The sequence below is a fragment of the Gymnoscopelus microlampas genome (genome assembly GCF_963454915.1).
Source record: "Gymnoscopelus microlampas genome assembly, chromosome: 3".
In the NCBI taxonomy this organism is placed as follows: Eukaryota; Metazoa; Chordata; class Actinopteri; order Myctophiformes; family Myctophidae; genus Gymnoscopelus; species Gymnoscopelus microlampas.
The window spans coordinates 35,509,577-35,522,509 of NC_139940.1; the positions used below are offsets into that span (position 1 = coordinate 35,509,577).

The following is a 12,933-nucleotide window of genomic DNA, read 5'->3' on the forward strand; positions in this document are numbered from 1 at the left end:
GAAAATAGCAGATCTACAAGCTCACAAGCGACATCGCTTGTAATAGGTTTAAAGGGTAGGATAGGTGGGCACTAGGGACATCTGGGCACCTCGATGTAAAAATTGCTATTTTGTCTAAAAAAATATTAAAAATTGGATAATGTTTTTAAATAAAGTAAAGTATACATGACTAGAATTATTATAATGGAAGCAGGAGGAGGTAGCTATTAGTAGCTATTATTATCTGGATCTTGTGATCATGTCTATGTCTGTTATGTCTTGTGTCTTGGAGTTTCCCATCATCTGTTGTAACATAAATTGCACAGTTTGGGACATAATACACTTGAACTTGAACTAGAACATGCTTAAACATTCGATAATTAAGGTCTAATTCTAATCTCTCTACAATAGCTACAAAACCTGTATATCCAGTCATTTTGTGGCATAAACAATACGTTGAAGGATAAAATTAAGTCTGATAATGATGTACCGTGCATGTTTGTGCATTTTGGACAAAATAGCCAATTTTACTTTACATCGAAGTGCCCAGATCCAGATGTCCCTAGTGCCCACCTATCCTGTATCCGTTTAAAGTGCTCAAGTGGTCGCTTCTTTTGGGCTTGTTTTCATAGACCTGGTTGCTTATTTCTCTCACACAACCTGGCAACACTGATCACCATCATCACCCACTTCCCCAAGGAAGGAAGGAGGAACTAACCTAAGCTAGCCGCATGTGTCACTTGTAATGCTCTGCAAAAACCCGGCTAGCTATGTGACTCCTTGGGATAAATAACTTTGTGGAATCTCTGCTCGGCTGGGAAAGTAAAGTTAGAAGTCAGGGAATACATCCAGGGCACAAGGAGGGGGCGCGGAGGGAAGGAAGGGGGCGAAAGGAGGCTTCAGAAGTGGAGCGTGGCAAGCTTTCTCTCCCGTGTGTGTGTGTATGTGTGAGTGTGTGTGTACCAGATAGCTTGTTAGGTTAGCCACAACGGGGACTGACGTAGAATATGGCGGAACATCACCCAGCAGTTTCCTCCGACAACAAACACAAATCCTCCATCGGGGCAGCAGCAGCATCTTACTCGGGGAACGGACGCACCAACAGCACGGCGGTGGTGTCCGCCGGGGAGAGAAGCAGCGCCGGCGGAGGAGGAGGAGCAGGTCTGTCGGTCGGTCTGACGCAGCCTGCCGGCTGGCAGTCCCTGCTGTCCTTCACCGTCCTGTTCCTGGCCTGGCTGGCCGGCTTCAGCTCCAGGCTCTTCGCTGTCATCCGCTTCGAGAGCATCATACACGAGTTTGACCCTTGGTGAGTTGTTGTAGACACACACACACACACACACACACACACACACACACACACACACACACACACACACACACACACACACACACAATGGCCTACTTTGAGGAGTCCAGTGGGTTCCTACTAACTAGACACAAGGCTGCATGGATCATCAGGCCATTACAAATCGTGACAAGAACAGCAAATAGTCCTTATTATGCTCTGGTGTAAATGTTGTGTTTCCATCATCAGCCACCCAGTTTAACTACTGTCTCCAGGGCTGTCATATCAGATGGTCTGTCATATTACTTATTTTAACCGGCAGCGCCGTACATATATGACATGTAACAACAGGACAAGTAAACTGGCAGCTTGTGTTGTCATTGGGAGCTGAAGAGGGGGTTGGGGGGTCTTCGCATCTCGCACAATGAATGAGGACAATGGTGACATAACGGTGCTTGGGTGACACTGTGAAGCGCTGTGTCGATAGTAATTATAGTGGGGTTTTTATTTTAACTGGAAGTGGTGGACGATGATCCTGTAGGTATCCTCTAACTCAGTGGTTCTCTAACTTTTTTAAATACCCCCTATAGTATAATCCTTTCTTAGAACATGTCAACAGAAAGCCGTAGGGGAGTGGATGCTATGATAACCAACGTTTTGAATAATATAAGATTACAAATAAGAAATGGGAGTAAAAGATTTGCAATTAGTACCTCCTGACCTGTGCAGATTTATTTTAAACTGGCCATAACATTTGAGTGAGTTTTGATGTAAATATATTCAAAATATAACGGCATAAACCGTTATACCGCATAACTTATGCAAACAAGTATTGATTTCTGCAGAACAATTCTGCTAGTCAAGTTTATTTTTATTTTTATTTGGTGTAACACACTACAGATGATCAGCAGATGCACAAAAAGTAAATGTTTCATTGAACATAACCTTAAAAAAAATGCATGTTTCCATTTTTGACTTTCTCTCACATTACCCACTGTATTATCTCCACCTACCCCTAGGGGTACATGTACCCCCTTTTGGGAAACAAACACTAGCCTGCTCTAAGTCTAACTAAATGCACTGTTGGAGGGGATTGTTGAATGAAGATTAGGAAAAAATATATCAAAATATTAATAACCATAGTTAAATAATAATCATAATTATACTTTTTGGAATTAGGAAATTATGTCCATGACACACGCTATTCAATATAAATGCTTTTTATTTTGCTTTGTTGAAGCATAAGAACCAAGGTGTTTACTCACCTTGCAGACTCATCTGTAAAACTTTGAGGTTCTCAACTGGATTTACTCACACACAGCGTAATGTTGCTCTGACTGTTAATGCTGGGCATTCAGCAGAAGGGGAAGTGTTAGACCAGTGGTTCTCAACCTGTGGGTCGGGTCCCCACATGATTTTCGGGGGGTCCCCAGATGACAGTGAAGTGATAATTTCAGTACTTTTCAGATCTTTCTAAAAGGAACTTTTCAAATAATTTAAGAAAAGCAAACATTGCACTATTTTCACAATATTTATGGGATCTGTGGAAGCGAGTCAAACTAAATGTAATGCCTCAACTCCCACAATTCCAAGTGCTTGTCAGGGTGAGGAGGTGGGGTTCAAATGTAATTATTTTGGGGGGGTCACGGCCTGAAAAGGTTGAGAACCTCTGTGCTAAACAACTAGTCAGCGATAGAAGACTTTTAGCAAGATATAACAGTCACACTAGGCTGTCAATGGAGGATTTGGTGAGGACTTTTTACTTCCTCATTGAATACTGGTCCATGCAATGTGGTTTAAGAAGCTAACTTCAGACATAATGAACCACCTGAGAGTAATCTGGCACTCTGCCTAACCAGAGACGATGCTGTTCTTGCATTGATCATCATTTCGCTTTCTTTCCTTCCAAAGTGTTTTCCACCGTAGCTTCCGCCAGGAAGTGTCAAAGCCAGTTACATTTTACACCAAATGACTGTTGCCTAGCCCAAGTCTGTGTTGCATCATTGTTTATACAATAGAAACATCCAGTAAAATTATTATTCTTGGACCAGCACCATGCATCAAACAACCGGCATGAGGCCAGTTTTTTGTCTGCCTTTCAACAAATTGAGAAGGTGAAACTCTGTGAAGTGGAGAACCCTAGAGGTTTCATGGAGCTAGAATTTGAATATAAGCTGTATTTAGTTTTTTTGTATTATCTGGCCATTGTCACACGCACGCACATGTACGCACACACTTCACACAATAAAACAAAGGCTAGAACTACTGAGAGTGTGAATCTATTAGATGTCACAACAAAGTAAATCCAAGGTGGGACATCAACCTTCAGAACACCGACTTACTTACACTCTGCACTCCAACATCTTTCTCAATGTTATTGTAATAATCTTTAGAGAGAAGAGCGAGTAAACCATCCATTGTACCACCTGTGCCCAGCTTTCTCCCTTTCTGGATCTCTCTCTCGATTCCCTTCTTTCTTTCTGGGATGTGCCATTTAGTGGCTAGTTAATAATATTCCTACTTTTCCTTTTCCTTCAGAAGTCATAGGTGGACCCCAGCAAAAACATACTGTACAAGAATGGCTATATTGATCTGAGTTTCACTGTTATCTCTATACCTAGACTTCAATAAAGACACTAAGGAAGGAAAGACAGTAAAGGAATCCTGGAAAAAATTACATCAGACCATGTCATGTCTTTTTTTTAAAAAGATATTTCTTTGGGCCTTTTCTGCCTTTATTGATAGGAAAGTAGGCTGACAGGAAATGGAGAGAGAGATGGGGGGGGGGGGGGGGGGTGACACGCAGCAAAGGTCGCCTGGATCGGGAGTCGAACCCGCAACACACTGTCAAGCTGGATTACCAGCCTATGTCGTATGCGCCTGGACCGCTAGGCTAGCGGGCACCCTCTTCTTTTAATTTTTAGACTTTTTCTGATAGATAATAGTGGAGATTGACAGGAGTTATGGAGAGTGTAGGGGAATAACGTGCAGCACAATGATCTGGCCGGCTGAGAATCGAACTGGAGACTCGCTGTAAGGCATTAGATCCCACTTGGTTAGCACTCAAATCAAGTGTAACAATAAAAGATATTCGTAGATTGGGTCCCCCAGAAATAAAAATCTTACTAATCAGGCTTCCTTGAAATTAAAAATGTTGAGAATCACTGCATTACAGCAAGGTCTGACAAGGACAGGGTTGATATATTTGTCATTTCCTGTTTCAAGCTAGAGTTTTTTTTGTACTTGTTCAAATGCAGTATCTGGTGTACTTTGTGAGGGTGAATGACCTAGCTCAATGATGGCACAAACATGAAATGCACAATTTGAAAAAAAAAAAATATATATATATACTGTACATTTGTTTTGGCTTTTCTGCCTTTATTGGATTATTTGGATAGTACTTTTGAGAGTGACAGGAGACAGAGAGAGAGAGAGACAGGGAGTGACACACAGTAAAGGTCGTCATGCTTGGGAATTGAACTCGCGACATACCGACATTAGAGCCTATATGTTACACGATTAAAAGAAAATACTGTTGTGTTCATTCAATCTTTTCATTATTGAGTTGTCATCTTTATCAAAGGCGTTTTTTAAAATCTGATTAATAACCAAAGCTTATCATTATTATAATGTTTAGATTTTTCTTAGTTTGATCGTATAGTTTTTACTTGGGAGTAAAAAATATTCCGATTAGTAATTACTAATTGGCCCATAATTTCAATTATGTACTGATTTTAGCAATAGCATACATTTTGAGCAAGGTCAAATTAAAGCATTGTGACTACTGTTAATGAATTATGTACTGTTACATGGCTAAGTTCGTACAGTAAGTGATAAGCTCAACAAGTGACATGACATTTGTCATAGATAGGGGCTGTGACCAAAGAAAGCGTGCCAGCATCTTTCTGGCATGCAATTCAATTGTAAAGTTGCGCTGGAGTGCTCATCTTCCCAGCACCACACCTCGCTCGGCACTTGGGCTCACTTGGGCGCTTCAAGCAGAAAATAGTTCAACTTTTGGATAGGAGCGACTTTCATAAATATCACGTTTGATCCTGGCTGACAACCCAACAGTCAGTCACCTTACTGTGGCAACAACAACAGATTTATATAAATTGATATAAATGTAGCTAAATTACTGGTCTAAATAAACAAATCTTTTGTAAGCGGTCAGCTATTGTTGTAAATCAAGTCTGCTGACAGCTGTCATCGTTTGTGTGTGTGTTAAAGTGATAGAGTGATCAAGCGAGAAAGGGAGAGAGTGAAATTGAATATGCAATGTTGCCTACTGTCTAGTTTTGTAACTTTACTTTAGAATGATTTTTTTGTAACGTATAACCGAGAGAGTTAATTATACAACTTTAGCATGCTCTACGTATTTGGAAAAATAGCCTTATGTTACTCAGTGAAGGTAAATGCTTCAGTATTTCCAGAGCTTTTGTGACTAATATGGTCTGCTTTGATTTTGTGTTGGTATTTCGTGAAATATAATGCATACGCTATAGTTGTAAATGTACAAAATATAACGACAACTGGTGTCAAACAGCATCGTGTAGCACTAGATACACATGGACTGCTGTGTGTTACACATCATGCCTTTTTGTTTCTGCATTGTGTACTGCAAATACATTTCTTCATATCGGACCACATACAGTATAAGACAATGCCAATATATCTGGATAAGCCAATAGCGACCGACCAATATTAGTGTGGCTCTACTCGACACATGCATGAATAATGAGCTCAATGGGCCAGAAAATACAGAAAAGCTAAATGGAGAATATCCTTTCATTATATAGATAATAGGAACAGTCTTGTACAAGATCGTTGTTATCCCTCTATGCATGAATTGAAGATAATGGGAAATAGGCTAGTGGTTCATAAGGATAGCACTGATAAAGTGTGTCTTGTTTGCTCCAAGGCTGCACTGCAGAAGTGGTAATCATTTGTGCCACATTACAACAAGACGCACTTGGAGAATGGGGGTTTTATGCAGTCTGTAATGAATAGGTGTCCAGCCTGCACTGTTGTACAACTGTCTTAAAGGATTATGTTTACCTTTTATATCTGCCAGACAGGAAAAAGGTGGCTTCAAAGTTTCAAAGCAGAAGGGATGCAGACATAGGAGTAGAAATAAAATGTGTCTGTTTGAAATTGAATAGGAAAACAGAGCCCAGAGTTGGCTCCACTGGCTTCATTTATACCAGCTGCCAGCACAGATCTGATTTTCTTTCACATCGCCATCTCACATTTTCAATATTTTCTGTGGTGTTGGGATCTAGAGAGGGTAAAAATAAGTACCTGTGTGGTTTATTTATTTATTTTCAGGTTTAGACAAGGAAAAGCTCAAATCCCGGTTCTACAGCACACAAAGACCATCCATTCCAGCCTGTGTTGGTTTATACCCAAATACTGTGATTTGCCTGATGATTCACTAGAGTAAACATAGTCTCCATGTTCAGTTGTTTGATGCCTTCAGCAGCATGCTCAGCATAGTGGATAAGGGTCATCACAGTTTGTACTGCGGGTCAGCTCCGTTGACAGACTGTACTGCCTGAAACCTGATCCTTGAGTGTCAATAACTGTGCCAGACTTGGCTGTTTGCACATGGCAGAGAGATTCTGCCCCGACTTGTAGTAACAAGCAGGGAGACACAGTAAATGGGCAGGTAGGTTCTCTGGAAAGGAAGGAAGGCTGGCTGACAATGAGAGCCTGATCAACAGAACCACTGGGTGGTAGAGAGAGACCGCGTTGTGTGCCAGGGCACTTCCTCAAAAGAGTTTAGTACAGGATTTGAGCGTTGTTAAGGTTTTTTCATGGCTTGGCCTGACTTGGTTTGTCTGTATGTGTGTATGTCCCCTCAAAAGTAGACCAATTTCACAAAACAGACAGCACATCTTTCTCTCTGCAAATATTCTAAGCTCCTTGTGTACTACCAGGAAATGCCAGTGAAACTCATGAAGAGTGTGAAAGTTGCTATCATTAGCTGACAATCTATATATATATATATTTATTTTTAGCTAATCTCTTAGTTACACTAGCAGTGTTCTTTTGAAGCATTTTTTAACTTACAGATGAAGTATTTATAAAGCTATCTTATGTAGTTTGTCAATGCGGCCGCGTGTGATGCCATGCCATCTGGATTTCCCCTGTATAGTATAATGAAGCTTTGTCACTAAATACCATTGTGGTTTTTGGCAGCGTCTCTCACAAACTGCACGCCTAGTGACTTGCTATCGATAAATAGCAAGTCAGATGGGGCAGGGAGGGTCACGGTTTTGGTTCAGTTTCGATAGCTTTTGAAAATTATATTTTTCTTTGAAAAAAATATAGAATATTTCTTGCTTTTCCATTCAGACACATTCCATTATGAAAATATTGTCTGCCATTATTTTCAAGGGGAAAAACAAACCTTATGTCACTCTGCCTTTGATTATTTCTCTTTTATGAGGATTTTAAATGTTACGCTTACAACACTCAAAAGCGTTTTCCCTGTCTGCTTTGATGGAATACTTTGTTCGCGCTTTTGTGTTGTAAACAACAAAACTTTTCAACCAGGCTACAGTAAGTGGAAATAATATGTCACTTTGATACAGCAGGCGAATCATCATTCTCATTTATTAGAACACTGTTATTAGACTGTCTTGTATTTCTTCTCTTGTCAGGGCTTCCGATATATTTTTAATGTTTTTAAATGATATCCCCATTCCATCTCAAGTCAACCCCAATGCACATTCAGGTTAGATTTATATTTTCTTTTTCCTATCCCTATTTACTTGGCAGAATAGCAAATCTTGAAAACCTTTTTTTCCCCTTTTCTTTGTGTCTGAAATAAGTATTTTGTCTGTGACTTGTGTTTCACTAGGTAATCCTCTCTTCTGTAGGAATATCTCTGTTTCTCAGTCTACAAGAAGATGAAATCTGATGTTTAATTACGTAACGGCTCGGGGGAAGATGAAACATTCTAAGCTTACCATCGTTCATAGAGGCATAAGACAAAATGGACAAAGCAACTAAACAATTCACACCCTAGTATCAGTAAAATAAATGAATTCTGAAAAGGAAAAGAAAGAGGAGTTGTGCTTTTTCTTATATTACAGTTAAAACTGAATACACAGTAGTACACCTGACTTTCTAGTCATCTTGGGACAGAATAGTCTTGATAGAAAGTAACATTAACATAATAATAAATATGTTAATGTAATATTTTCCCCCGTTTGGAACACTGATCTATCTCTACTGTGGTCATGGTCACCCTTTGTTGGAGAACCAAACTCAGCTTCAGCACATATAGGCATAGTTCACCCTTTGTATTTTTCCGTCTATAATTGCTTGCTTTTTAGTCACACTCACTGCTATTTTATTTCTTCTTTTCATTTCTCTCGCTCTATCTCTCTCTCTAGCTTGAATAAATATGTTTACCTGCTTAGGGCTCTGACTTGCTGGGACAGGGCTGTAGGCCACAGCCAATTTATGGTCCCAAAATATGTGTTCATGTACAAGCACATTACACAGTGATAATGAAGCAACAGTACAATAAACCTCCGTGTTCCTTTCAGACATCTCCAGATAATGTCTTGTGGTTCGGTCTTCTTCGCAATGTCAGTCTATGTTTATTTGAAAAGCTATGGTTTCGTGCTGTGAGTAAAAGTAGCCTCCAACTGCACACTGTAAGGTAATAATTTTAGATGTTTTTTGTTGTTTGTTTTTAATGCTTGTGTTGCGTGATAAGCCTAATGTGAAGAGTGCATGGTGGTGATCGTGAATCTGTGTTCCTTTGGGCTGATTGTTAAGAGTATCAGGGTATCAACTTATCAAGCTGATAACGTAGGCCTAATAATACTCCGCTAAGAAGAGACCTTGTGGTTTGATTTCATGCATTAGCTAGCTGACCTGCCTAAAGAGTGATGATTAACACACAGGAAGGATGGAGATATAACCCTGCTGCAGATCTAGATATTGTATCTTCAGGATGTGTTTTTTATCAGATAGAGGCCTGCATGACTTCATTTCTGCTTTCCTCAGCCAACATCTACTCTCACACTACCTATCTCTCTAAACGGAAACATTTGGATTCATTAATCTTTTAACTTGCACTACTCAAACATTTGGCTGACCCCCACAGCTACAGGTGGTGTGGTGGTGTGTGACTGAGAGGATAGAGGTTCGACTTCAGGAAACATAATGCACAGGCAGTAGCCCCCCCAACACACACACCTCCTCCTCCTTGGCAGTCCATCGTTGTTTGAGAACCACTGATATAGCAGCATGAGTTTTTCAGAAAACTGTTAGGCTTTAGAAGACATTTTGTAGAATCGGAACCTCAGGCCTTAGTGGGTTAACTTATTTTCCATGCCCCCTATTTTCCCTCTCCCACTATCCTCTTCTCTCGGTCCTCGACTGCGGCTCGGTTTGCCCCCGTCAGCGGGTAATTGGCTTCTGTTGACATCTCGGTGGGACTTTGCTTAGTGTATGGAGATGGGTTGGTCTGACCCCACTTGCATTAAAGGAGAGTGCCGGTCATTTTAGGTTGTATGTTTGATGTGTCGCAAATCACTCACCAACATACAAAGGAACGTTGAATATTTCCGGATCTGCCCCTGTTGTCCATTCTGCAGACCCCTTGCAGCGGCATAATGGGAGACGTGCGTAAGAGTGAAAATCGTCTATTTTAACCGATGCAAAGTTTTTTTTTCTACTACTACTCATCGTGGAGTCTCATGATACTCAAACATACACTGAATGTCCCGCATGAGCTACCGTTCGTGCAGAACGACATGGCGCTGGTTGCTTGTTTCTCTCACAGAACCTGGCGTGTGCCAGATTTTGTGAGAGAAACGTTCCTTTGTATGTTGGTGAGTGATTAGCGACACATCAAACATACAACCTAAAATGACCGGCACTCTCCTTTAAAGAGGGAGAGAGTGCTCCCTGCACCATGCAAACCGTGTGGAGTTAGCCTCCACTTCCATGAATTAAATAATGATGATCATTTATATCTAGATTATTTTTGGTATAATAGCGTTGCTAACCAAGCACCAGTCATCCATACTGAAGTATGCAGTGTACTTGCACTCATATGAGTAATGTTCTTACAGAATATAAACAAGTAATAGAGCACTGAAGTCCTGACCTCACTGCCACTAGAGGGCGCTGTTCCGCTGGTTCGTGGCTTTATTTTTGGTGTTGAAATCCCCATTGGGGAATCTTACATCGCCTCATATAAGAACTGTGTTCCAAAAATAAAGACACCACCTCTGCGATTTTACTCATATGGATATGAAGCATCGACTGAAGGTGGAAATGTACACATTTACCCAAAGAGTAACACAATGAACGCTAGAAACGAGTCAAACGACCCAAAGACTACATTTCCCATGAACGCCGGCTGCTGTAGGGACAGTGATTTCAGACCCGGAAGTGTAGTTCTTAAGACTTTTAAGGCAGAATGAATTCCATTTTTGCCTGAAACAGGCTGTATCAAATATGAATGAATATCATAAACGATGCAGAGCCACCCCCCCTGACAGAAACGCCAGGGTGGTGTGTTTATTTTTGGAACTGTGTTCAACACAGTTCTCATGACGTGATCTAAGATTCTCCAATGGGGATTTCAACACAAAAAATAAAGCAACAAACCAGCGGAACAGCGCCCTCTAGTGGCAGTGATGTCAGACTTCGGTGCTCTATGTTTGTACAGAATATAAACGAGTTATGTTCTTTCAGAATATAAACGGGCACTGGCTTACACAGGAACGTTGCAAGTTGGGAATGCATGCCCCACCCGTTTATGCGATACCCATTGTACTTGTACAGTTGTACAGTGGTAGTACTTGTTGTCCGAGTACCCAGTGCGGTACCCACTGCCATGCAATCGATCGACTAAATATGGAGATACGGGAATATCTCCATATTTGGAGAATATCTCCATATTTGGAGAATATCTCCATATTTGAAGTTCTAATGGAGTTCTGTTGTACACGCAACCACTTACTGATTTGCGCAACGGCACAAACATGACACAAAGGACGGCCAATCCGTGAAGCCAATGGGACAGGTTGGCCAATCATGGAAGCCGATGCCTACGCCCGCCCAAACACAGAGATTTGGGGCATCACCACAGACAGACAGACACAGATATTCATGGTTTTTCGGTTCTTGACAAAAGTTGGTACAACCAAATTCCCACACGCTTGTGGTCAATCAGTTGGGTGGTGCCCGAGGTATGTCCAGACGGACGGATGGGCGGACGGATGGACGTTTTGTGAAATATAGATAGATGATGGTGTAAAACGTGACAGACATATTGGACGAAAAGGTTGAATATCTGAATGACATTTATTTTTCTCACCGAATTCCAGTCTGTCTCTCAAAAGAGAGTGCTGACAGTGTCCCTCTATGCTGCCAGTGTGTTGGTTTCACACAGGAAGCGAGTGTGAGCTCGGCTTTTCTTTTGACTTTACCCGGTATGTACTGTAGACGGCGAAAGTGCAGCGACAGAGGCATACGCACAAGCTCCTCAGTAGAGAAAGTGCCACTGCCAGGAATTTTACTTCAGCCCATGTAATGTGACTTTAGTGACTTATACTTTCTGCTCTCCTCAGGGTTTCATTCTGTGCAGTGTGAGGGTTTTATTGTTATTTTTTTTATTGAATTCCGTGGATGACTCACTCAATCAGTCCAGCAACCATTCAACGTCACTGAGTTTGGACTTATGTTTATTTCCACATTCCACATAATAGTTTTCATAGTGGGAAGTCTGGTGTTTCCCCTCACCAGTTTTCTCCATCTCTCCGTTTTCCCATTACCAGTTCTCTCAGTTCCCCTCTGTCCTCTTTCCCTTTTCCAGCTGCTGGAGGCTGCCATGTGACTAAGCCAACTCTCCTATGTTTAAAGAGGGCAGTGAAACAATCTCGATATGATTTCTCTTTCCTGCACTTATGACATGTTATCCACATCAAAAGTGCAGGAATTTGACATGGGCAAGATCACAGAACTCCTATTTGATTCTGTGATGGGATACAATATCTCAAACGGCATTGCTCTGCCATGCCTGGATTAGTGCTCTCCTTCCTGGATTAGGATCAAGTCTACCTGACCCACGTTTCCCGTTATCTTGTGTGCTAGCATCGATTTCATTCTTGTTGCCGTTCCCATCAGATTCAGCGTCTGGTGAGGGTGTCTAGATGGGCACGGATTACCAGGCACTATCATAAACCAGTGTGCATGCCAAGTTCCTGTCTCCCATCACCAGGCTAGTGGTGTCGTAGTTGTCACAAAGCAGAATGCAGCTACACAGTGATTGAGTATTCCAGTCTATGGCCTGGAGTTGTTTCTCATTATCAAAATGCTCCCCTTACCAGTACTCCCACCTCAAAGCTTTTCTTTTACAGTAATTTCCCAATCTTGCTCATTGAAAGCGTCGTTCTAAATCCCCCAACACAAACATACTACTGTAGTTAACACAGGTGCGCCTCAATATTTTTCGAAGTTTCACAGGAATTTGCTAGCAAAAATAAAAAAGCTTATATTTGTAGTTTTCCCATTGTGAGCTTATTCACCTTTGTGTATTGAAGGAAGCTTGACTGACCTTGCATACTGCTTTTCAGCAACGCATGGCTTCCCACTTTCACTTGTATACATATTCGCAGTCACCTTGCTGCCCCATG

General features: G+C 41.3%; 1 protein-coding gene across 1 annotated transcript in view; it reads left to right on the top strand.

Moving 5' to 3' along the window:
• Positions 1–680: 680 nt before the first annotated feature.
• The window catches only part of LOC311042386 (dolichyl-diphosphooligosaccharide--protein glycosyltransferase subunit STT3B-like), a 67,544-nt gene continuing 55,291 nt past the window's right edge, over positions 681–12,933 (top strand). Inside the window, exon 1 of the mRNA XM_084053081.1 lies at positions 681–1,285. Coding sequence (XP_083909207.1) covers positions 987–1,285 — 299 coding nt within the window. The 5' untranslated portion in view covers positions 681–986. The remainder of the gene's footprint in view (positions 1,286–12,933) is intronic.